The sequence below is a fragment of the Dermacentor albipictus genome, chromosome 5, assembly GCF_038994185.2.
Source record: "Dermacentor albipictus isolate Rhodes 1998 colony chromosome 5, USDA_Dalb.pri_finalv2, whole genome shotgun sequence".
NCBI lineage: Eukaryota > Metazoa > Arthropoda > Arachnida > Ixodida > Ixodidae > Dermacentor > Dermacentor albipictus.
The window spans coordinates 118,334,207-118,360,332 of NC_091825.1; the positions used below are offsets into that span (position 1 = coordinate 118,334,207).

Here is a 26,126-nt window from a genome sequence, read left to right on the forward strand (position 1 = left end):
AATATGTGAGCTGTAGCCGCCTCCGCCGCTTCCGCGCGCGTTTATTGAAGGGCCGACGATGAAAAATGCACTGCTGGTGGTGCTAGCAGTGCTGGGCGCGTTGGGAGTGCTCTTCATATCAATCTACCTCCTGAGGAAAGCGCGGGCCATGGGCGCGGATGGTGCCAAAAGCTTTCGCTACGTCAAGCTCAGCCAGAACGGCGAACGCGTGACTGAGAGCCAGTGCCTCGTCGACGTCTCCACCGACGAAGAGGAGGACGATGACGACAACGAAAGCTCTCCCGCTACCATCGACGTGGAGTCCCGTACGGCGGGTGTAGTGCGGATGAACGGTCAGGCCGGCTACAGGAGGTCGGCGCTAGCCGAAAACGAAACCGACGAAGAGCTGCTGCAGTGAACACACGCACACGACCGACAATCAAGTCGACTGACACACACACACACACACACAACTTCTCGTCCAGCTGGCGCGTTCCGCGCCAAAGTTCATCATGGTGTCCCTCCGAGTCTCTTCCTTCCTTTCTTTCGTTCTTTTTTTGTGCTTCTTAGGTACTTATATTGCTCTCGCATTATTTATTTCGCGTGTGAGGTTTGTGTTTGAGCGTCCCGGACATACGAAGCTCACTCATTCCAACGACGAGCTCGCTAAAGCCGTCCCCAACTGTTCTGGTTAACTGCGCGTAGTTTGGTGCTGTGATTTATTTTATGGGTATTGTTCCTTTTACTACGTTTTCTTTTCTTTCACTTTTTATTTCTTTGTTTTTGCTTAGAGTTGAGTAAATGTGTAGAGCCGTACAGGTCCGGTAACGTGTTTGTGCAATCATATCGTATTCTAGAAGTACTATTACCAGTTTAAGAAGTAACGACACAAGAGCGATGGGTACCTGGCCCCACGGACACGATTGCGGAATTGGGAGTGACTACGGTTACAAGCTCACATTCAGTGACCATTGAAATCAAAGATTATTGAAATCCCTGAGCCATGAAAGAAACAGGTTGCGTAGAGCAAGGAGGCGCAATTTCTGCTTCCTTGCAGGAGGCAGGACTCTGAGCCTAACGCCTTTGATTTCAATGGTCATATAAAAGAAGCATGTGACTGCAATAATACCGAACTGGCATGTAGCTGTCATATGTTACGTTCCAAGTCTGAATATTCTAGACCATTTCATTATCCTAGAGCTGAACTAATCTAAATAATATCAGTGTTGAAAATTTGCGTTAATTTTCGCAGACCGAGTATGAATCTTGCTGCAGTGTAACATTGCCTTATGTCGTTTTCCTTGCGTGTTGCATTAATTGTATGTACAGTAAATCAGAGGTTCCGTTTGCAGTCTTATCAGGTGTAGCACTAAAACCTCGGTGCAGTACAAATGTGAAATAGTGTCGTCAGAGTTTTCAGAATTGAGGGGGCATTTGTCCGTTCATGCCAAGCAAATTGTTTCCGTTGAACCTGACATAAAAAATCTCCATTAGCACAGTTCTGCCACATCAAGTGGAATATTTTTAAGAGGCCAACATTCCTTGCATGCCAAATGTAGCGCAACTGCTAGCCCATGGACGTCTCGCTAATTGACTTTGTAATTATTGATATTGGTGCAGATGTGCCAGTAGCAAAATCGATGCACAGCAATAATATGGTCGAATCCATTTCAGCATAATTCCCGTGTGCACCAGTCTAGAGAAATACATCTCCGTAAATCTGTGGCACAACGCGTCGATGTTGCAGTTGAACCTCATAAGCAGTGTAGAAGAACGTCACTTTCGAATTTCCAATTGTTTCCACTATAAAAAGGTAGCCTGTTACAGGCAAATTCTACATGCGTCATGTAGTTTATGATCATTTACCATCAGGCTACCCACTAGTCGAAGGACTAACATTTGTGCTGAAGCCAATTAAGCATGAAGTTTAAATGCTTGCATCTTGGTAACCACGAGTGGATTTCCAAATTCACTTTGGGTCTTATAAAACGAGGCTTGCGCAGTTGCCAGAAATGGCTGTCTGGTTAGTGCACGGCACAAGTTCTTGTGTTCATACTTGTCATTACACTGATAGTAGAGATACTCGTGTTCCACTGTTGTAACTGTGAAATATGTTTGTGCAAGTAAACCTGTAAACAAGTTTGAAGTTTTTGTGTTCCCTGTCTCAGTGAGAGGCTACAGCACACACCTGCTGCTTTCCATGTACGACGAGGGCGGAAGTACAGCCTGGCATAATGTAGTTTCAATGGCTATTGAGTAGGGGTGTGCGAATATTGAAATTTTCGAATACGAATCGAATACGAATAAGGCGAAAAACTGTCTTCGAATATCGAATCGAATATCGAATATATGTGTAGCATTAAAAAATTGCAAAACGAGGTAACAATAGCTTTATTACCCTTTTAAAAATAATATTGCATTTTACGAGGCTGCTTCAGGTTAAAGAGGCACTCATTCTAGGTAATGCACTCAGGTAATGTAAGGTAATTCTCTGTCAGGTAAACGCTTGTTACAGATTATCGCGAAGGAAAATTGACTGCTCAACATGTTCAGAAAGTAAAGGATCTCTATGCACTGTGACAACATTGGTCCAGGTAACATTTTCTAGGTGCATATTGTATTGCGCATACTTACAAAGCCCGAAAGTACATCATATATTGTTATGAAAGAGCCCTAGAATAAAGCTTGGTAAAAAAAATCGAAACTGATGATGTCTCACGGGCCTGATGCAGATAGACTGGAACAGAGCGTACACATTCATAGTAAGGTTCGTTACAGCACTTAAGATCACAGTGCTGTAACACTGTGTCGTCGGTTTGTACCTTCTTTTGTCCTTGTTTTGTGTTGCGATGTAACGAACCTTACTATGAATCCTAACCAACTGGCCCAACTTGCCATCTTGATGCAGAGCATACAGATAATGAGCGTATCATGTGAAGCTCTCAGTGAATAAACATGTTCTTAGGAGAATGTGGAGCAAGCATATAATTCGTTAATTGCGAAATTATTCACAGTCTGTCCGAATATTCGCCGTTTCGACCATTATTCGGTCGTCCTCGAATATTCGGGAATTTACGAATATGCATTTCTCGAATCGAATACGCTTCGAATAAGGAAAATATTCGATTCGTATTCGAAATTTCGAATATTCGCACACCCCTACTATTGAGCCGTTGTCATTGAATCAAATAGCACAGTAGACTGGCCCAATGGTGGGTCGACATTGTTCAATGCATGGCCAATGTGGCCCAACATTTGGCATTGCATCGGCCCAGTTTTGCATGCCGCTAGATGAGCAACATTAAAGGAGCACCGGCACATTTTTGCAGTCGTAGGAACTCTACACTTCTCCCACGGAAAAGGATGACATGTTGAAGTGTGAGAAACGTGAGATTATTAATGCTTGGTTGCTCTTGACACGCCCGACGTAGACAAGCCTATGTGTCACAACATATCCACTCTGGGTACTGAAAACTAGAAACAAGCATTGTGGTAATTTGTTTAGGGCACCCCGACAGTCACCAGTGTATTTTATAGGGCTTAGACAGTTTAGACCTTCACCTAACCAGCAAGAAAAAAAAGACGCGTAGGAAAGCTCAAGTCCGCATACTGCTGTATATAGTTGCACGCTGCTGCTGCTACACAGTGTTGACTGTCGCTGAGCAGAACAGAGAGGGTAGAGTAACACATCAATGCTGCCAAGGCTGGTCGGTATAGCTGTGTTGCTCGACGTATCAAAATACGAGCTGCAAAATGTGCAGAACACCAGCAATAGTGTTATGTGCTTTATATGTTCCTGTAGTCCACTGCTTTTAAGTGTAAATTAATGCATCGCGAGTATCGACAAAATTCCTAAAGTGCAAACATGCTTCTTGTAAGTTATAGTGTTCAGAGGTTATTAAAACTATCCATCTGATGTCATTATTGATGGAGGCTCCAAATTGATCACACACACACAAAAAAAAAACGGAGTCCTTGGTGCACCTTACAGACAGCTAGAATCAAGTTGCAAAGTGGTGTTGTAAGTCACTGTGGCTTTAGTTTCAGGTAATGTGTGCACTGTATTGTGACAACTCGAGACGTACCCAGGCCAGTGAACAGTTGTCAATGTTGAAAGGGGATGGCGCTCGGTGTCCGCTCTGGTTGTTAATTCAATGAACAGGACAAAGGCATACTGTGCATACTGAGTTTTATTACAACTCTTTATATTGCCACTGCATATTGCAACAAACAAACAATACTAGACATATCTTCGGGTCTTTGAAAAATGTTTCACTATTGTTTGTGGCAAAAAAGGCGTGTGAAACAGAAAAAAAATAACCAACATCAACAAGGCTGATAAATTTGGCAAAAACGGTGAATTCAGGAATTAACAAATGCAACGCACTCACAGCATGAGCAACACAATATGTAGTTGATTCTCTCCGTCTTGACCATTACTGGTTTTCATTTAGTCTATAAGACAACGTAAGCGAACTCAGACATTCTGAGAACACATATGGCACTATTCAGAGTAATAAAATAAACAAAGGGACTGGTTTTAGACCGTTGACATATTGCAGTGGCACTATATCCATCACTTTTCTCGGCGACGAAAAAAAAAGATGTAGTCTTAAATACACTTACTTACAATTTGCTATCTACAATACCAAATATGTATATTATATATCAACACCAAAGAAACAATCGCCCTTTGGAACTTCGGGAAAAAGTAGGTGGCGGACCCTGACACACGTTGATTGGCACTGGGAATTGCAGCTTGCGGGAAAAAAATATTACATAGAAAAATTGTAGAAAGTATAAATCAAGCAGATGGGGAATGTTTTCCTCAGTTTCTTTTTTTTTTTCCCCTTGCAACACAACTGACCTCAATGCCTTCCTGAGTGGAACTGTACAAAATATGGCTTGCACATCAGTCTTGTCTTGACACAATGGACCTTTGCCATATTTTCAGAGGAAACAAGTTAAATACCAAAGGAACGGGAAGCAATGGTACAACCTCGAAACTCAAGATTTCCGTGAGCAGATTTTTAAAAAATTAGGCATCTGCGAGCTTTTACGGACAAAGCACAGCCAAGAGAAATCACTGTGAAATCAAATGTCTTGGCAATATCCTTTATCAGCTGCGAAACGGCCAGTGAACACCAATCGCGTACACTTTTTTTCGACGTCCTGGAGTAAGAGTCGTCGTCGTCCTCTTTTGCAGCTACAACAAACGTTCGCGCGTCCCCATTGGCTGTATTAAAACGTCCTCCCTGCGAGTGTGGGCCATCGCTTTTTAAATAAAACTATATGTTCTCTGGACATTGACTAATGCTACAATGATCTCCCCGTTGCGGGGGCTATACAGCTATGTACAATTGCTTGTATGTATTTACACTTGACTGCGATGATTATGAAACACTGACGACACTTGAGCTAACGCACTTTCAAAGGCTGGTAGTCGTCGCCTTGAAACCCAATTTCTGAGCGCACTCGGGTTTTCAGAGTCTGCTGCCCCTACACCTTGCCAGCAGTAGTGTAGCACTGGTGAGATTTGTACACACGTACGCACCATCTCTTAGTCTCGTGCCTCGCGGTGCACGTCACGAGAATTTGAAACTGAGAATTTGACCCACGTGAGAATTCGGTTAATGCCCAAACGTGTAACATAAGCTGCCGAACAGATCACTAGTGAACGATGCTTAAGAGAACAAAAAAAAAAAAATAAAGGAAAGAGAGACGGAAGCCGAGTTGGGCCACAGTGAGCACGGACACTTTCCTTGAAAATATGCAGGTACTTTGTGTTGCAGTATTTTGTCGATAACAATTCACAACCCACCAAGAATGCTTTCTTTTGCACCGGGCAAGAAAAGCTGAGAGCTCTTTCCCGTGGCCACTCGCGCGCATATTCCGTGTTGGTAGCAAGCTCGAACAATTGTGGCGGCATTTTCTGAAGGGTAAGGTAATGACAACAACTGAGCTCGAATCACTCTGTTCTTTCTCTCCTTGTTTTTCATGCGCCAGTTTGTACGCTACAGTATTTTTGCAGGCGCCACTCCCTTTACCGATTGGGAATGGCCGAGGGTCAATATCTAGGCACGGAAGCCAATGTCACTCTGGGAACGGTGCACTGGACAAATGTCGGCAAGGCGTGCACCGTCTCCCTCGGCAATGACGACTTCGCTCCTTTATTATTATAATTTTTTTTGGCACCTTTCTTTCCGCAACGGCTTTTAATGAGACGCCCAACCTAAACTATATACACAAGCCTAACGGAGGGAGGCGAGACTCTGGTTAACCCACGTGGACGCGTGGGCGGCAGCCTTCCCGCTGATGCTGCACAAGGAGTCTGCGCTTTTGCAGCTGCTTTTCGCAGGTGGGCACGTGCAACTTGCAAACTTTCTGTCCAGCAGCCGATGATGAGACAGACCAAAGGTGGCTAACTACGTGAGGCACGAAACATTAACATACACTCGACACCAGTGACGTGACTATGTTACAAGACACTGTAACCCCTAGGAACAAATGGGTTTACGATCAATTCCACAGATATGTAGTACAACCACGGAGACAACCATTTATACACAATGACTTGTTTCTTTCTTAAATTAAGAGTGGTGGTGGTGGTGGTGGTGGTGTTGTCGGTGCTCTGCTATGTACATTATGTAGCTAAAAATCTCTCCCAATCCCCGAAGCCCCTAGACGACGACGTCTTACACTACGCTATGTACACAGACATGGAGAAAATATACATGTGCACACATAACAGCACGACGACAGGTAACCGTTTTTTTTCTTCTTCTCCTCTTTAAAACATGGCACAGGATAGCACATCTCCCTCGGCTTGGAAATGGCAGGCGCGAGCGCCACGTTCGTAGCACCCCTCTTGCGTCACTCGGGTTTCCTCCTTAATATTACATCTTTGGCTGCTCTGCAACAAGCGAAGTGCCGCAGTCTTGCATCATGTGGGGGGTACCTGTTGTCTCGGAAAAGCGCTTGTATGGGAGCCACCGGCCACACAGGCTGGTGAAATATGCGATACCCGAAGTAGGCTTGCCTTATTTGCAGCCCCCCACCTCAACACCCAGATTTTCCTTCGCAGTGAAGTGAACTGGCGCAAAACAAAACAACACATAGGTAAAAAAAAAAAAAGTGACCTGAAGGCAAAGGAAAGTAGCTCGAGTTCGAGCATATTTGCATCAAATATAGCCACACGCATGCACACACACACACAAAAAAAAAGACTACTGACGCAACAAACACTTATGTCGCAGGCGAACAGTGCCCAGTCGTTACTCCAAGGCGTAAACTTGACCATGTTAACACAACGAACAGGTTTCTCTGTAAACTGCCTCCCCCAGGTGATGCAAGACTGGTCTCCAGCACAATTAAAAAAAAAAAAAAAGACGGGGCATATTTGTAATCTCTACATGAGCGTGCACGTCTGCGTGCAGCGAGCGAACACTTCAGCTATGGCGGCTGGCCAAACCCTGTTTAGCGATGATCCAGTTGCTGGGCGATGCCGATTGTGTTTGCCTCTTGGCGCATGCGTAAATCAGCCCCAAAACAGAGGGCACATCTCTGTATGCCGCTCTGTCCGCCAGCATTCATCGCTCCTAGCCGGTCCCGCCTGCAGTTGACAGGAGGCAACTTCTACTGAGCACCAAGGCAACCAACACAGTTGTTGGTTGGCTAGCTGCCTTGGTGCAATGAACCTCACAGCGCCATGGTTTTCTCTAGCCAATCCCGAGCCCCTCTGCAACCAATCAATTGCTTACCACACCATCTGTTTCATAGAAGCGAGTGGTGTGACAAATGGCACTAACTGTGTGCACCTAAGCATTTGCTCACGAAACAGGCCGGCCACTGAATGCTCAAGTGTTCACTACGGTGCACCCACGTCAACCATGCACCGCCCCATTTGTGCTGGGTACATTCCGGCAGCTGCCGCTGCTGCTTCTGCTACACCACCGAAGCCATTGTGGTTGGTGCCCGACGAGCAGGGGACGGCTGTGGTGGCCTCTTGCTGCCGATGATCAGGGTCGCTCTGGTGCGCCGCCTGCCCGGCGAGAGGTGGACGTCTTTCATGTCGGGCTGCTGTTCAGCAGATGCGGCGGACGCCACGTCCTGTTGACTGACCGAGGCTGGCGTGAGGCAGCACGACTGCTGGGAACCAGCCCCGCTGACTGTTGCTATGCTGCCTCCATTGATGACAACCTCTGCGCAAAGGAACCAAAGTGAATGAATGAATGATGCTTTAACTTCAGTAAATCTCAAGTCTGTTCATTACCACAAACTTTCATTACGTTAAGAGGACTGATAGCTCGACAAGTTTGTTGGGGTTAATTTCTTGAGAATCGTTGCGTTTATGACGCAATGCAGTCAAAACCCACCATAACAGACTTGCATCCTGCACCAAAATACATTCATTAGATCCAATATTCGTTATAAGCACATATTTGTCACCTTTTGATATCGGTGAGAAACGTTTAATTTATGTTGCTATATATCTAATGATTTGTTATATCAATGATCACTATCAAGAGGTTAGACTGCATTTTGTTGAATATGACGAGTTTCCAAACCCACAAGGTCATTTCAAGCCAAAAGAACCAAGTTTAGGCAAATCCATGTTCTACTTATCATTCTCATGCTGGCTGAAGTACTCCATACTTGCACCTTCCATAGATATTAGCACCACATTTGCCTCTGGTGATTTTTTTGGCAGTAAACTTTATGTCCCAGCCCACAGAACCACTTCCTCATGCACGTACCTCTGGGCTGCAGCCTGCAATGCAGGGACGCCGAACTCCAGCTGCGCACACTCCGAGGAAACGTGGAGAAGCCAGAGTCCCGCTCATCACTGCTGCCACCACGACCACCACTGGCGCCGCTTGCTCCGCTGCTTTCGCTGCTCGCACTGGAACCGCGGCGCACACGTATGTGCCGGCGGGCGAGCGGTACGGACGCCGCCCTGGGTGCCGCCAGCTGGCCCTCCGAGAGGGACCGGGCCTGTCCACTCGCCGACGCTGTTCGCGAATGGACGGGGGAGGGAGAGCTGCTGGGAGGACAAGGCCGCCCAAGTGCCATGGGATGCCTCGTCAAATGCCGCAACGTTGTCTGCTCCAACAGAGTGCCAGTCGCCGCCCGGGGCTGGAAACTTGTCAGTGTTGCCCGCACGTGGGGAGGGCTCGGCTGACTGCTGCTGCTGCCGCTTGCAGAACTCAGGCTGCCTTCTCGCCGACCTGATGAGAAGAGTAGTCACAGGTGGGCAATTAAATTCGATTCTGGGACTTTATGTGAAAAAAACTATGATCTGATTATGAAGTACGCCGTAGTAGGGGACTCCGGATTAATTTTGACCACCCGGGGTCCTTTAATGTGCACCTAAATTAAAGGTAGATGAGCGTTCTTGCATTTCACCCCCACCGAAATGTGGCCGCCACAGCCAGGCACTTGACCCCACAACCTCACATTCGGCAGCAGAATGCCATAGCTACAGAGCTACTGTGGGGGTCAGCAATGAGAAGGGCTTTCATAATTGGCTAATAAGCACAACAGCTAGCTGAAGACTAAAGGTGGCCTTCAGACAGCTACTCGTTTTGAGAGTTCCCGGTGCAAGACACTGCAACTGCTCCAAGTGCGACTTAATCGGTATTTTAGTTCTTTGTGCACTTATAGAGTATTTTACTAGCAGCAGGCTTCAACCCTCAGCTAACCTCACAGCAAATGAAAGTAACGAAACAAACATTACTGGAAAATGTAACTCTACAAGAATTGTATGCCACGCTTGATCATTTCTAAACATACAGTCCATCAATTGGAGGAAAGAAAACTCTTTTAGCGTGCAATGTTCTGTGGCACAGAGGAAGGGCAATGCAGATAGCATGGAGTACTGACCTCGTGCAAAGAAAGGCATCCTGCTTGCCCCCAAAATGAACGTCTGACTACTTGTGTCCACCTGGGAGCCCAAGTCATCACAACTTTGGTGCCCGCTCTCCTTGCTTGAATGGTCTGCAAGGACAAAACACAGTGATACATTATGAAGGTATGCCTCATTTCACATGTATACGGCATCATTCCAGGCAAGCACTACTGGCTTACAAATGTGCCTTGTCTTGCATGAATGTGCTCTGTACAGAATAAGTCTCCCACCTGGATCCTTTCTCAACAAAAATAGAGATGCCCTGATTGACCTTCAATAGTGCAGTAACTATCCAGGCCACGATAACTACATGACAATGATGATAAATGACGCGGGCATGAGTTTTTAGTTTTGAACTGCCGCACCACGAGTGTCGAGCCCCGCAGAACGCTATAATCTTGGCGAATTGTTTGTTTGCGAGGTGAATCTAGTTCGTTATACCTATAGGCAGGAAAATTTTTTAGTTCGTTAAAGTAAGGTACTGAACAGATAAATTCCTATGGGCATTTCAAGGGGAATTGCATTTATAGTGGAATCTCAATAAACGGCAATCATTCAAACGGAACTGCCTCTTAAACGGAACACCATCCTCATCGTTGGTTGGTTTTGTAGCCATGCAATTATATTCGGCTTCTTCTCTGGGTAAATGGAACTCCCAATAAACGGAACCAATTTTCCTGGTCCCTTAAGGTTCCATTAAGAGAGTTTACTGTACTTTGTTATATTCATTAGTTCATAATACTCTGTTTCGTTATAATGATGTGCGAAGGTATAGCCTTAACAGCACTTGGTTAAAGAATCCAGGACTTACCAGAACCCGAGTCAGCACAGATGTCCCGTGTCACGTGGATGTCACCCACATCAGCCTCAGCTCTGAGAAATGGTTCCTGCTCTGGAGGCCTTCTCGGAGGCTCCACAGTAGGTGGGGCTTCTGGAAGCGTGTTGCAGGTAGGGCGCTGCCTCTTGCGCGTCTTGTAGATGATAAACACCCAGACCAGGGAAGTCCCCACGATGCAGACAACGACCACAATCACCACTATGCCCGTGGTCATGCCTTCCGCATCGGGACCCAAAGGCCCCAGTGAGGACTTGGCTGCACATAGCAACGAACAAAGGCATGTCAGTAAAGGCAACACTTTGAGAGTAGGTTCAAACAGGCTTCACCACTAATCACCACGGGTGGCATTCATGGTTGTTGACTTTCAGGGATAAATCATGGTCATGGGTTGTTATGTGACTAGCCTCAGGACACACTTGAGCGAATACTTTGGGAGATACTTTCACTTTCGTGAGCTTTCATGTGACTAGCACAGGATGTTTTGATGTCTGTGGGCAACAACGTTCCTGGCACAATACTGGGCGTGCTGTCTAGGCGCTGCGCCAGGAACATTGCTGCCTGTAAGCACCAACACGTTCAGCACTAGTTACACAAAATCTCGTGAAAGTGAAAGTACAGTATCATCGAAAGTGATTGCCCTTAAAACGCCATCATAGATGCATCAGCGTCTACAGGTGGCACCATTCCTGGGTGCTGTGCCAAGACAGCGTGCGTGCTTGGCACTGAGCCAGAATGCTGTCGCTCGTAGACACCAATGCATCTAGTGCTATTCACATAAAACCTCACGAAAATGGTTGGATTCCCAAAACTGAACAACCGAGAATTATGTGCCAAAATGTATACTGAATGCAGTATGAATACGCTGTTCTGACATTTTACATTGTTGATAGTGCACAATCAATAGTATTATCGATATCGATTATGCACTGTCGATAGTACGACCGATAATGACTAAACTACCAATGGTGTTGATAGTACTCTCAATAGCTTTGCATAACTGTGGTACACACTCACCTGGCACCACCTTGAGGAGGGACAGCCCCCTCTCAATGCCCAGGGTGTTGGTCATCTCGCAAGCGTATTGGCCCGAGTCCGTCGTCCTACTGTCGGTGATGACCAGCAGCTGTGCTTCAGCCACTAGGAAGTGCCGCTCAGTGGCCACCAAGGGTGCTCCATCCTTGAGCCAGGTGAGACGTGGCTTGGGGCTACCAGACGACAGGCATTCCAGCACCGCCGTGTCGCCGGCTGCCACCAACTTGCTTCGCATGGGACGCACAAACGCTGGTGCCTCTGCAGACGTGCGAAGCAAACATGTCAAACGGGACACATGCGAACATTGGCAAACACTGTACACATACATGAGGATGAACGCCTGGGGCGGCTGTAGACCAGAGTTAGGTCAGCTTTTTGCAAAGTTCATGAAAAGGTGGCCCCAGGATCACTACTGAGGAAAGGCTGCTGCATGCTCACTTTATAGGAGGTACAGAATGCCGCTAAGGATTTCATTTATATAAAGAAAGGGGGAAAAAAAGAAGCACACCACACAGTCAAAGTTACAAGCTGCCATCATGCTGTACACCCGCTTATGTGATACCCTCCAGGCCCTCAATTAACAATAATTGAAATCCAATAACATAACCAAATATGCAGTGGGATGCATCTCCCTGTGGTGCCTGAATCTGCATGCACTAGAACATCCCGGCCCATTACCTCGGCACAATTCCACATTTCCAACTGTTAGAAAGACTAGAAACAGTGCGTGAATCGTACACTCAAGTATTGTTACTGCGCTTAAAGCGGCTAATACTATAGTAGCGGCAACAGATGGAAATGACTAGCATAAGTTTGTGGCATCCGTGAATTCTGCAGAAAACAGCTTCACAATCATCCCTCATAGCAAGCATGAGAGAAATCTGGAAGAAGAGAAACGTACGAGAGAAGATGAGAGAGGGACAGGACACTCACCGAGAACAGTTAGCGTGGCATTGGCACGAACCACGCCAGCTCGGCTGCGGGCGGTGCAGGTGTAGACACCCGAGTCGGCTGCCTTGAGGGCCACCACAAAGAAGACATCATCAGTGGGCATGACGTGCATCCGGCGTTCCCTGGCGGCCGGGAAGTCATCCCCTCCGTCCTTCTGCCACGACACCGTGGGCGTCGGCTGGCCTGTGGCACCGCACTCCAATCGCGCTGTGCCTCCGGCACGCACCGTCAGGTTCGAAGGAGTCTTTACAAACGAGGGCAGCACTGCAGTTTAGAAAAGTAAAAGAAAGGTACAAAATAAACACACAGCTGCACAAGAGCAAGCGTGGATGTGAAATTGCAGTCGAAAACAGTGCCCGCTTTTTTTTTTTTTTCCATATTAGCATCGCACTTCTTTTAATCATTCAAGTGCTGCTCTGCAAAGTGAGAAGCTTGCGACACTGATCTAATCAGAAATTACACTGGCAGTACATTCTTGCTTCAAGCGCTACAGCATAACCTGTTCTTACCTTTACAGCTGTCTGTATAAGTGAAGCTTATGGGTCAATGTTTTGAGATTCTTGTGATGCTAGAGTTGGACATTGGGCATACATCTTCCTAGCCACATACATAGTATATATAGCTTGGCATTAGGTGACTTGATAAACAATCTTGTTAAAAAAGTTGTAACGATATGTTCATTTTTGACAACCTGTTGCGTTTCCCCTGTTTTTTTGTTTTTCAATTTTAAGAAAATTTGTACCCTTCAATGTCTTTTCCCTTTTTCGTCTCTCTATATTGCACGCTTCCACACCTGCTACTGCAGCACCTTCAGTTGGTAGTTTCCATGTGTGTGTACCATTCTGTTTACGATGCAAGCTGTGTGGTCTTAACGTAAGTCATTGCAGAGCAATGATTTCCTGATGAGATACAGCAGTATAGAGTACAGCGTACTGTAACTGCAGTTAAGGCGATGCCATGCTTAGTGATGCTAATCCCCTGTGGAGTACTAATAAGTTTATGCTAAACACGTTTACACCTGCATTTGTAACACTATGTGAGTTGTGAAGCAGGGAATCTCGGAAAGGGATGTGGCCGAGAACACTCACCATAGACGCTGATGTTGGAGTGATTGGAGTAGACGGAGCCAAACTGGTTCCGGATCACGCACTGATACCGGCCCTCATCTTTATTCTGAATGTTTCTCAGGTGGAGGTAACTCGTGAACACCACCACATCATTGGGCTCCACTTGCTCGGAGACCTCCGTCTCGACGTCAGACAGGAACTGTTTGGAACAAAGAAGAAATTATGTTGGCAAACAAACACCTGTTTGGAATGTTATGATGGGAGCCCGAAACTTGGCTAATACAGGCAAAAAGGCAAGCCCATCTGCAAATACAAAGTCAGTTTCTTTCTGCTATGCCTGTTTCTAACTGTTGTAGAGTACATTGTCTGTTTCGGTAGTCCTAAATTAACTTGAACAGAGTACAGGTGAAAACACTCCTCATCAACCAATAAATATGTCTAACAAGTCATTGTGTAAAAGTCAGCAATGAGCTCTGTTGACTATAAATGACGAGCACACCCCAGAGAGAAATAATGTTCTGTTTTGGATACCTTCTGTTCTTTTCTCCACTGAAACTCAAGCCTCGATGCACTTGCTGTAGCTGCCTTGCATACAAGCGTGATGTTTTGACCCTTGAGTGCAACCTGGTTCTCAGGGCTTTGCAGCAAGATCTGAGGCTTGGGAAAGTCCTCTGTTTCCAGAGCAAAAAGAAGAAAACAGAGCAAATAGAAAATGTTAAAGCATTCCTTTCACCCAGCAGAAGCAGCAGAGGTATCATAAACTGAGAAACGTTGGGCCAAGCAAGTTTACAAATGTTATTGGTGTAGTTTTAACAGATTAGGAATACAGTTACGGTCAGGCCAGCAGAACACATATTGTGGTGCTGTGTTATATGCTATTGTATTATGCTTGTAAGGTAAAACTTATTATTCTTATCAGCGCTTATTCTTAATGTGCTTGTTTATGTGTTTGTGATTTGTTTACTGCATAGCATTAACATTATCGTGCGTACTATCGTGGACAAATTAAACGCAAACAAGTTATGGCTAATTAGAATGAGTTCTTTCGTTTCTGATTCCACCGATACACGTGATGCATGCATCAGTTTTTATGCTTAGAGTGAGGCCTACATCTGTGCTGACCATCTAAGTAAGTATACTGGTGCGAGATAGTGCTCTCCATTTATCAGACACAAAATGTAATCTGTTCTGCATTGTAGCTTTCTTTTGTTCACGTTTCATTTGTCCACAATTGTACCTAGCTTTATTGCACGTTATTATGTACCTAACTTAACTAGTCAACTTATCTTGTTACACTTCCATAGTTTACATGTTTGCACTTTTATCACTGCTTGATCTCTTTCTATAATTATCGTACTCATGTAATAATAGAAGGCCGCCAGTCAGCTTTTCCAAAACTGACTGGGACCTCATGATGTAATGTTTTTGCCATGTATAATAAACTAAAAAATGTAAACTAAACTCGACCTGGCTTAACGTCAATGATGCCAGTGTCAGTTATGATTAGCAGCAGTGTCAATAGGTACACTCTTGCTGCTGCGCTACCATATAGGCAGAGCTGTGACATTATGCAACCCCACTTTTTACACAGCGAAATGCATCCAAGCACCGCTGCCTCCAGAAGAAAAAGGAACATTCTCACAGTGCCATTCATTCGAGTACATATATTATGAAAGGTATTCTCAGAATCTGTATTTAGAATGTGCAAGTAGATCAAGTGTACGCACTGCACGTGAAGTTCTCGGCTGCGATGTTGAGCACCGGCAGACCCTCGAGTGCAGGCGGGTGGCCGCAACGCACTTTGACGCTTTCCTGGAAACCCTTGCGGACAATCCATGCAGGCAGCCAGAGCAGATTGCAGTCGCACAGAAGACTGCTGCTGTCCAGAAGGCTGGGGAACACAAAAAAAGGGGGGGGGGAAGAAAAGGCAAGTGGCAGTTGGGGAATACCATTCGTGGAAAGCACATTCATACTCATACTCGCATAATATTTATACTCACATAATGATCGCACTAGCGTAATGGTCGCACCCCTGAATTCTGTCGTAAAAATGAGATATACTTTTTCTTTCCCGTGTAATGATCGCACTCTGAACTTGTCGCAGCAATATGTCGTGTGCCAAGTCTAGCTAAATGATGATCGCGCTTACCAACTGTAAAATGCTACGCGAACAACTCTTGAAGACATACCAAGCGGTCTGCACACACCCAACATTCTTAAGCAGATGCCCCATTTCATTCCTTTCATCACTTTCCGCACTTCCACGAAAAAAAGAAATCTACAACCAAACTTGCCTCGGCTTTATTATTTGTAGGCTTCATAATGGTTTTCGTCAACAACAACAACACAAAGGGTGCCAAAAAGACACACCAGAAGAGAGGAGGAAGTAGACATGCTAGTGCTCAAGATCTAAGACTTTAGTGCCATACTATATCCAAATTCATACCCCTAATACATTTCTGAAATCTTCCGACTCTTAGCCAATCCCCTTGAGTAGTTGCCACTACTGCATTAAGCATATCCTCCTCATCATCAAGGACCAACTAGCGTATCCGTACGCCCCAAGCCAGCTGCTCTTAATAATTAAAACATCACCAGGTCTTTTCAACATATGTATGTGACGATACTCTCCGACAGTAAGAATCATTGCAGCGCTGAGTGAATAATGTGTTGCAGGACTCACAGGGTGGTCAGCCTTCTGCGCAGAGGAGTAAAGGTGCCCTGGCTGATGGTGGTGATTGGGTTCCTCGAGAGGTCCAGAGAACGCAGGCGGCCCAGGCCAGCAAACGCCCTCGATGTCAGCGACTTGATGAGGTTGTCGGAGAGGGTGAGGAGACTCAGGCTGCTCAGGCCGAGGAAGGGCCCATTCGTGTCCTCCATTGTCGACGAGAGGGCGTTGTGGTCCAGGTAGCTGAAACACATTGGTTACAGTTGGGAGCACAATGAGTGGGTGCAGGGCCATCAACCGCTGCAAGACTGGTGGTCAAGAACTGTAATGTCGATATGTAAGTTTAAATACAAAATCACAAAACAGAAACACATCCTGATGTATCCTCAATGATGATTCCAGAAAACAGAGCCTACAAAGGTAACAAATTCTAAGCTAACAAATTCTTCATCCAAAGCTGATTAGGCTCATTGTAGGATGAAGGCCTTGTCCAGGTAATTCCAGTAATCCCTACCCAATGTCAGCCAACTCCACCTCCTGCCTGAAAATTTTGTAATCCCATCATTCCACCCAAACCTCTGCCACAACCAACTGAATTTGACTTCCCTTGGCATTGCTATTCGTTATTCTGATAAACCATCTTTACTTGTCCTATGCACTATACGAACTAACTCCACTTCATCTTAATCTTGACTGCAATATCAGCTGCCTATGTATGCTCTCTAATCCCCGATACTGCCTTCTTTACATCTCTTATCATTATACCTATCATTATTCATTCCACTGCCATTACAGGCTGGCAAATAATGTTGTACTTGACTTTCTGAACACTTACAGTTCTTTCAGCTGGTTAAGCTGCTTGAAGGCCCCTTCTTCAATGTAAGAGACAGAGTTGTGTCCGAGGTAGAGAAAGCGCAGAGACTCCGCCTTTGCAAAAGTACTCTTAGTAATGGCCTGAAGGTTGTTGAAGGTCAATTCTCTGAAAAATGCAGGAACACACATCGTTATTACCACTAAATTAGCCAAATGATGTGCTAGAATTACAGACACAGCAGCATTACACCAACACAATATATTTCCAAATGGCCTTCTAGACCAAGGGTGGCCAAACTACAGATTACAAGCTTCTTTAGCGTCCAGTTGTGGCTCGTGGATAGCCGTTCAGTCAGGCAGTCAATGTCCGTTTTAATCTAATCATATGTTGCATTCTGCTGGCTTTTACCAAACTAGGTAGCTTTGATGCACTTGTGCATCTGCCATTCTTAGAAACTAGACCTGCATTCCTCAGCAGGGAAAACAACCAGTGAAAAAGGCAGTACACATACTGTTACATGATGTTAGTGTCTCAAACTGCCATGTTTCTTCCGTAGCTCTAGAACAATATGGTGAGCTCTTCTGCGGTTCTTTGAATATGCTTGTCTGCCCACCCATGTGCTAGATGGAACTATTTGCACAGCATCGTGGGAAGGGTGAATGCTTACAAGTGCGTCAGCTTTTTGCAGTACTCGCAGCCTCCCATGTCCACCTCAGTGATGGCATTGTGGGTCAGGTTTCTGCGTGGTCAAAGAAAGACGGTGAGGCACACAAATTACGCACGGAAGTCGTTACGATAAAATTTCTCAGGAGCGACGGCAACACACTTACAGCGACCTTAAGGAGGACAGCCCGTACAACCACCCGTTGGTCACAGCCGTGATGTTGTTCAAGTCCAGGTTGCTGCACAGAGTAGCAAAATGAGAAGTCAGGGTAGGTGCTGCTTCGTAGAACAAGGCACACAGCAATAGAAAGGCTGATTTTATCTGCCAGTGATTCTACCATGCTTGAAAGAAAAACTAACTGTGAGTGGTGCTTAGCATTTAGCTATCACAGACCTATAAGAGAATGAAATCTGCAATTATGCTGTAGAAAGTAAACCTAGTTAAATGAAAAGACAGCTACCCATGCAAGCAGATAAAAAAATATGTATTTAATAAACCAGTAGCTTACTGAAAATACAGATCATTCAAGTCTCAGAGGCATGACGAGCTTTGGTAAGTAGTAAAAAACACTATACAAGAATAAAAAGAAGATTAACTAACTAAAAAGTTGTGCAATCAATAGTCTCATTTTATACATCATGCCAATGACAATCAAACGTACTAGTATCCTTAGTTCATCATGCATACACAGCTCTGTTTAACGTGACAATGTAGCATCATATTTATTGCTGTTCATCATCATTGAGTGACATAATCAACACTGCAGAATCATATTGAAACTCAGGTTACAAGTGGCAAGCATGGACTTATTCCTGTTTGATCATTTTCAGCATTATCACCTTTAGCGCGCATTCGCTAAAGAAGTCAGTAAACAAAAAAAGACTGGTGCGCCTATGGCACGTCGAGTTGCACATCATGTCTTGCACAAGTCAACGTATTCCCAAAAATGACCAACTAAGGATACAGCCCCAGAACATACTCTCACAACCGACTAGCTTAGCTGACCCTGCTGTTCCACTCGCCTTAAGACTTTCTAAATGGACTGTAAGGACAACAACCTACACTGTCTTGTGTTCTTGCAATATCATTAGAAAAAAAAAACATCAAAGGCAACAACTCACAGAGTCTGAATCTTGCCGAGGTAGTAGAAAGCCCCATCAGAGAGGTGGCTGATGAGGTTCTTGCGTAGGCTCAGAGATTCCAATGCCTCGAGGCCCTTGAAGCTGAGGCCCTCAATTGCACGGATCCGGTTCTTGTCCAGCTCCCTGGATAAAGATAAGAACAATGTTCGTCACATTCTAAACCCTGTTCAGCCTGAACGGGCAGGCATTTTTGAAAACATTTTCACAGATCCAGTCCAAACAAGCATGCTCTCCTCCTGCACATGTAAAACAATTACACCTGGCATCACAAGAAGTGAAACATTGTAATAGTGCGTCAGGATAATGCAGGGCAAGTTTGCAGAAGCAGTAACGTCCTCAAACATCACTGTGGTTATCTGTCAAATGTCATGCGGGTGTCAACATGACTGATTCGTGAATGTTATGTTTTACAGGGGCTCAACACTAAATTAGTACACTTACTCCAATTGAACGCACAATGTGAAAAGCAAGCTCCACTAAAAGCAATTCTTAAAACCGGCCTTACTTAAGGTTTCAGAAACTAGCTTCACCGAATACACGCACTTGGAACAGCCAGTGTTGGCCATTTTTCAATCATTGCCATCTGACTCAGTCATGCTTCTTTGGCAAGTGGGAAAAGCCCACCTGTTTTGCCTGAGGTCGACTACAGTGCTCTCGGTAAGCAGTGACTAAATTACTGACACATTGGCCCAACTTATTCTAGGACCTCTTTATTTCCTTTACACCTACCAACTCAGGGTAGCTTGACGGCAAATATACAGGGGCATGCCACTAGGCTATTACAATGTGAAACCCTCTTGTTCGCTTTATCATCTGGCGCCTGGTACAGTAATTAGCTATGCGCACAAACAACAAAGTAGCAGCACCATATGACATTGGTGCAATCTGAGGTGCCGCCCTCTGTGAAACCTAGGAAGCCATTAACATGGGGAACTTACAATTGCTTGAGGCTTTTTAGATTCAGGAACAGGTTCTTGGGAATGGTGGCGAGACGATTCCTGTTGAGCTGAAGTGTCTGCAAACTCGTGAGGTTGTCGAGAGAACCTTTCTCGATGCTCGAAATTTTGTTTGAACTTAGTGATCTGTGCAAGAAAGAAGAGCAAACGTTTTTGCACATTGGCCGAATGCCACAACATTGCGAGTTCTAAGACGGACACTTGGGCAACACAAATGAGAATTCTAGAACCATGGAGCCTTGCAGAGAGGGCACACAAGTGACAGTAATTGTTGGCATAACACAATGCACAGCAACAATTTACATGCACATTAACACTTGCACTGACATGCAAACAACCACAGCACAACAGACAGTAGCCTGTCTGTTGGGCTACGGTTGCGCTTTAATGAGGCTGGCTGTTTCTGGCAAAAACGCACTTTGGTCAAGGCCCAAGCCAAGGGGGCCAAGACAAGAAGGAATCACAAGACTGAAGTCACAAGGGAGTCATAAAGGACTCAAAAGGAGTCGCATGGTCAAGTTCAAGAGAGAACCGCTTGACTGGAGTTGCAGGGTGTCGAAAGGAGATAGACTTTCAGGCCAACTACACTCTTAAAAAACTACACTCTTTAGAGCATATCTTGTAGCGAAACAATAATCATTATCTGCCTTGCTTGCATTTCCTTTCTTGAAAACTACGCACTTTCTACGTTTGGCAAGATGTCTGTCATGCTAATAATGTGCATGCCAATTGTTACCTGCAAGTACCGGGCACACAGTGTTAAAGAAAAGAAAGGCATGCAACATAGATGATGATTATTGTTTTGGGGGCACACTAAGCCCCAAAGGGCGCAAAATTTTTTGAGTGTAAGGCAAAAGGAGTCACTTGAAGGGAGTCACAAGAGATTCACGGGACTTAAATGGAGTCAGCATGGAGTCACATGGCCAAGTGCAAGAGAAAACAGAAATGTGGAATCGTACGGGAAGCCACAAGAGAGTCGAACTTTCAGGTCAGTCAGAGTTCATGAAAAGAGGTGCTTGTGTCGCATGCCACTTGCTGCAATGTTAACTTGCTGCTGTTACTGCTAGAACATTTCTTCAAGACATGCAGGAAATTGTATACAACATGAAAGGAGATTCGTGGAACTGACAAAGGATTTCCTCAGAGGCATATGCACTTTAGCCTATCTTAGACAACATTACAAGAAGCCAAAAACTACATGACAGACTTTTGTGTGCACAAAATTGCAAAAAGATATAGCAGATCTTTTTTTTCTTTCCCTCAAACGCTACAGTGCTGCCAACTATGTTGCAAATGCTGCCTCCAAGTCTCCCCCTCAAAGTCTCCAACAGATGCTGCAGAAAAACAGGTGGTTCAGATCACATGTTTCCTGAAAAGTCCAGCAACTACAGAAGGTTATGACCACGTTGGTACTTACAGGTACTGAAGGTTAGAGCTGTTGGTGAAGACACCTCCAGAAATTGATGTTATCTTATTAAAACTCAAGTCCAAATTCTTCAGCTGAGGAAGCTTCTTCAGGTCACTGGTAAGTTGTGGTATGGCATTGTGAGCTCTAAAACAGCAATGAAAACTTGTCAGAGATGTTATTGGCACAACTGTACGCATTTAGCAGGATATAAACTTACAGGTTAAGTTCAGTTAAATGGGGATGAGAGCCAAGATCTGGAACTGCAGAGAGCTTGTTGTGTGCTGCTTTTCTGAAATAAGATTGACATCATCACCGTAAGTGCTGTTCTTGTAAAACTCAATGTAAGCACTGCCGCGGGGGGAGGGGGGGGAGGGAAATGCCACTGATACATGTCCCGATGATGTTACAGTACTAAAGATATTTGTTTTAGAGTATGGTGAGAACAATATATTTAGTTTCCATCAAAATTAATGACATAAATAAAATTTTGATGGCCCCACTTCACCAGGGGCAACATCTTTCTTTCACCATCTGGTTAAACATTTGCCTGCCGTTAACTGCTTCTTGGCTCGTGCCAGGCTTCTCTCGAGTGCTGGTGCAGCAGATATTTCATGCTGCATAGAATATGGTTCTTTGCTGCCCTTTTTTCTCCAATTCAGGATTCATCAACAGTTCGTAAATTCCTCCTTCAGTCAATGTGCAAACAGACCTGCCGCACAGGCTCGCCATGGCCGTCCTGCCGAGACAGAGCGACAAAGCATCGAGACGTGTGCTCCATCTGCTTTTATAAACTTACAAATTTTGTGTTTGGATGACCTCTCTATGGATGCTAGAGTGGGTATGCAATATTATGTTTCTGTGCGAGTTGCTTTGAGAGAGGTAGGGAGTGCATGGAAAACACAAAACAAGTATACTCGGCAGATGAAGCAGGGTATTGTGCAAGGGTAAGTCGCCGAGCTACCTTGGGAGTGGTGGTGCAGGCGTTAAATTCCCAGCAGCCTTAATTAAATTCTGAATGTCCTTCAATAGGTTGCGGATTGCCCTACCAAATTCACTAAGGATGAGTTGAAGGAGTAGACCACACTTAAAACGTGCAGTCAGAGCAATGGGCGAAAAAGTGGTTATCACTTCCAGCAGACTTCACACTATGACACTCAGCTGTCGACAGTAAGCCTCATCCCTGATAAAGGGCAAGAAAAAGAATGCAGCATTAATTAACACTGTTGGCTAATGATAACGGGTATGCCAGTTATGCAACTGCCCTATGCAAATACAGTTGGACCTTGTTATAACAAAGTACCATCCAGCACAAAAATGCCTTCATCATATTCCAGTTATATTCAATATTAGGTATAAGCATATATTCATTACATGCCGACATTGGCGACGAACATTTTACATGTATATACTTCGTAATATCAGATAATTTGTTACATACATGCTCGTTATATAGAGATTTGATTTATAAAGAAACATGCAGTGACAAACTTCACATTTCATCAGTGCCATCTCACACTTAAATGCCAGCTGGAGTTCGTCGAACCACCATATAGTGAACACGGATATAACAAAATATTGGATATAACGAACAATGCATATAACGAAGGTACTGTCATGCCGGATGCGACTTTGTTATAGAGAGGTTCAACTGCATAACTGGCAAACAATTTGAACAATTGGGTTCTGTAGGGCCTAGGTTCTTTTCACACAGTATGCAATAAGTACACTCCTGAAGTAAGGGTTGCAAAAGTGCCTCGCTAATGGATTACTCACAAGCGCTTCAATTGAGTGATGTGCTGAAGGCTCCTGGTGTCCAACACGGTAAACTCGTTATGACTGATATCCCTGCACAGACAAACAAGGAAGAAAACTCATGAGCGATTCAGACATGCAGAATTCCTAGCAAAATTAAAACATCATATAAATAATAGAGCAAACTCTATTTAAGATCCGTATGCGATCCGTATACCTGTGACTGCACTGCGCAGTTTTGGCGCGCTCTTTTAAGGCCAACCGCGAGCGTTCCGAACCGCGTTTCTCGCAGGGCTGTGAAGTGGGGAGGAGGCGAGGGGGTTGCGCTCTCGCATCACAACCGGCGTGGTGAGGATCGTGAATCATGGCGCGCACGCCGTACGTATATATAGCTCGATCCACGCATCACCATCATTACACGCTGCTTTAAAAGAGGGCGCAGGATGGGAGGCTGAATGTCTGCTGCCACAAGGGGGGGGGGGGGGGGGGGGCGCGGATCAGCGCCCCAAACTGTGTGTTGGGCGCGAGCCACACATTTCTCGCTTAAGAAATTATAAGAAGATAAACGGGGCAGTATAGTCAACGCCATATAGTTGTGTGCCGTAGCGCAACCAACATCTGGAGGACAAGGGCCTGAGCAGAGGGTTCGGCGCGTAGCACGAACGAGCGCGTTTAATAATAATATTTGGGGTTTTACGTGCCAAAACCACTTTCTGATTATGAGGCACGCCGTAGTGGAGGACTCCGGAAATTTTGACCACCTGGGGTTCTTTAACGTGCACCTAAATCTAAGCACACGGGTGTTTTCGCATTTCGCCCCCATCGAAATGCGGCCGCCGTGGCCGGGATTCGATCCCGCGACCTCGTGCTCAGCAGCCCAACACCATAGCCACTGAGCAACCACGGCGGGTGAGCGCGTTTGCAGACGATTCACGCGGTAGTACTATGGACTATCTCACTTATCTCTCCGCTGAGTATACAATTCATGAAGTGCTATGTTGTAAAACTCGAGCTCCAACGTGTACTGTCAAAAGTCGCCATCTCGTCGGCCCTGATTGGCTCACGGGGCGGCTATAGTCCGTCTGACAGGCTCGAAACGCGAACATGGCGGACTTTGACAGCATCCCCACCATGGCATATCCCACCCGTGGTGTGCTATTTCAAATCCGCCACATCGTTGAATTGACCATCCTGTCAGCTCTTGATTGGCCCACAAGGCGGCTTATATATAACGGCCTCTCCGATTGGCTCAAAAACTTTATATGCCATTGAAGGGGTTTGACACTAAATCCCTGGCACATGACATGTCACAGTATTGACAGCGAAGCCACGTAAAGCGTACACGCACGAACAATAGTGCACCCTATACAGCGGCCGTGTGCGCGTGGCTCAACAAAAAAGAAGAAAAAAGAAAATGGAAATAAGGAATGAAAGCACGATGAAGATAAATCGAACGGTTCCGAAATGGGCGGTAGAGCCACATCGCGCAGCTGTCTCCTTTCTCTCCCGGGGATGAACCAGAGAGGCAGCCGCGGTTTCCTCTCCCAGACGAACGAACGTCTGCGCGTGCGCACACTGGGGCAGCACACGCACGCAGAGCTCTGACGCACGGAAGGGTCACGTGCACAGCCCCCTCTCCTCCCCTCCTCCCCCAAAGCGCCTCGCATCACGCGCGCGCACAGAAAACCGCGCGGACGCGTGATCCGTCAGAGGCGCGCACGCGCATTTGCGCAGCGGCTCGGAACCGATTCAATCACGCGCGCTCGCAGCCGCAACCATCGACGGAGAAGCGTCGGCTCATTGACTTCTTTTATTTTCCCGCGTGTTTTCTTTTCGTCGTGGTGTTTTTATAGGTGGCCCATCACCAGGCGGCCTGCAGCTAACAAGGCGCATGGCGTCGTGGAACGTGAGCACGAACTAAAACAATTTGAGGAGAGAGGGGCGGTTTCGATTCACGGGAAGCGCAATCGAGTCCATCTCTGCCTCTGCCGAACCCACCGTTATTATACTGGGGCCAATTTTGTTTCGCGCCCCCGAGGACGGAGGATGGCGGTGATGTAAAGGCTTAGCTCGCTGCAGACGGTCGACGAGCTCGTGAGAGAAATTCTTCTTCCCGGTCGCCCAAAAGAAGGGGTACACAGAACTGTAAATGTAGTACAACTATAGCTCGGAGAGGGCAAACGGGTGGTTGTACAGGTACCGCTATAGCACGGCAGCCCGCACACGTGTATGTAGAAGGAAGAACGGTCACGCGGCTGTCCTAGAAAAGCAAAAGCACGAATTGCTAGACATGTATACAGCCGAACGCGAATGCAAGAATAACGAACTATACGCGAACAAACCAGCAATGGTGGAGACACCTAGCGGCGGCACTTTGAACCACAGCGCATAGATGTCGCGCTCGCTTGCCCAGCGAGTACAAAGAGTGTTGAATCGGAACGAAAGGTCGACAAGCCTGCGAACAGAAAAAGGAGGAAGTCCGAAATGCGCGCGCCAGAGAGAGATAAACACATGCAAACGCGATGCAACGCAATCCCGGAGCGATATGCCTCCCTACGCCGTCAAACGCGGCGACCGCGCTATATCAGGCGAAAAGACGTGGCTCGTTCGTGAAGGATTTCAGCAAGAAGCGCAAACGGCTGACACAATCGCCAAATGTAAGGAAAGAATCTGTCCCTTTCTCACTGTATAGCCGTCACTGAACCGACGGAAGCACACATTTTTGCACGAGCACTTATGGTACGTCCACACTAGCGACAAAAACGCGCGCGACACAACGCGCGCGGCGAGCGGTGCTGTCGCGCGCGGCAAGATTCACGAAAAGCGGCAGCAACGCGCGGCAAACGCGCGAATGGGTGCGAGACCCATTTTTCGCGGCAGACGCGAAACGTCCACCAATCAGAAGCGAGCCGCTTTACGAGCCGCGCTTTTGTGGCGCCACCTGTCGC

General features: G+C 46.0%; 1 protein-coding gene across 1 annotated transcript in view; it reads right to left on the bottom strand.

Annotated features, from left to right (window-relative positions):
* Window positions 1-4,151: 4,151 nt before the first annotated feature.
* LOC135916235 (leucine-rich repeats and immunoglobulin-like domains protein 3) overlaps window positions 4,152-26,126 on the bottom strand; it is a 126,186-nt gene continuing 104,211 nt past the window's right edge. The window contains exons 2-19 of the mRNA XM_065449545.1: window positions 23,200-23,271; window positions 21,644-21,715; window positions 21,436-21,570; window positions 20,001-20,144; window positions 19,042-19,185; window positions 18,087-18,158; window positions 17,924-17,995; window positions 17,278-17,421; window positions 16,458-16,685; window positions 15,502-15,665; window positions 14,306-14,445; window positions 13,796-13,973; window positions 12,690-12,971; window positions 11,739-12,014; window positions 10,698-10,979; window positions 9,862-9,975; window positions 8,736-9,206; window positions 4,152-8,180 (exon numbers count right to left, since the gene is read on the bottom strand). Coding sequence (XP_065305617.1) covers window positions 7,924-8,180; window positions 8,736-9,206; window positions 9,862-9,975; window positions 10,698-10,979; window positions 11,739-12,014; window positions 12,690-12,971; window positions 13,796-13,973; window positions 14,306-14,445; window positions 15,502-15,665; window positions 16,458-16,685; window positions 17,278-17,421; window positions 17,924-17,995; window positions 18,087-18,158; window positions 19,042-19,185; window positions 20,001-20,144; window positions 21,436-21,570; window positions 21,644-21,715; window positions 23,200-23,271 — 3,247 coding nt within the window. The 3' untranslated portion in view covers window positions 4,152-7,923. The remainder of the gene's footprint in view (window positions 8,181-8,735; window positions 9,207-9,861; window positions 9,976-10,697; window positions 10,980-11,738; window positions 12,015-12,689; window positions 12,972-13,795; window positions 13,974-14,305; window positions 14,446-15,501; window positions 15,666-16,457; window positions 16,686-17,277; window positions 17,422-17,923; window positions 17,996-18,086; window positions 18,159-19,041; window positions 19,186-20,000; window positions 20,145-21,435; window positions 21,571-21,643; window positions 21,716-23,199; window positions 23,272-26,126) is intronic.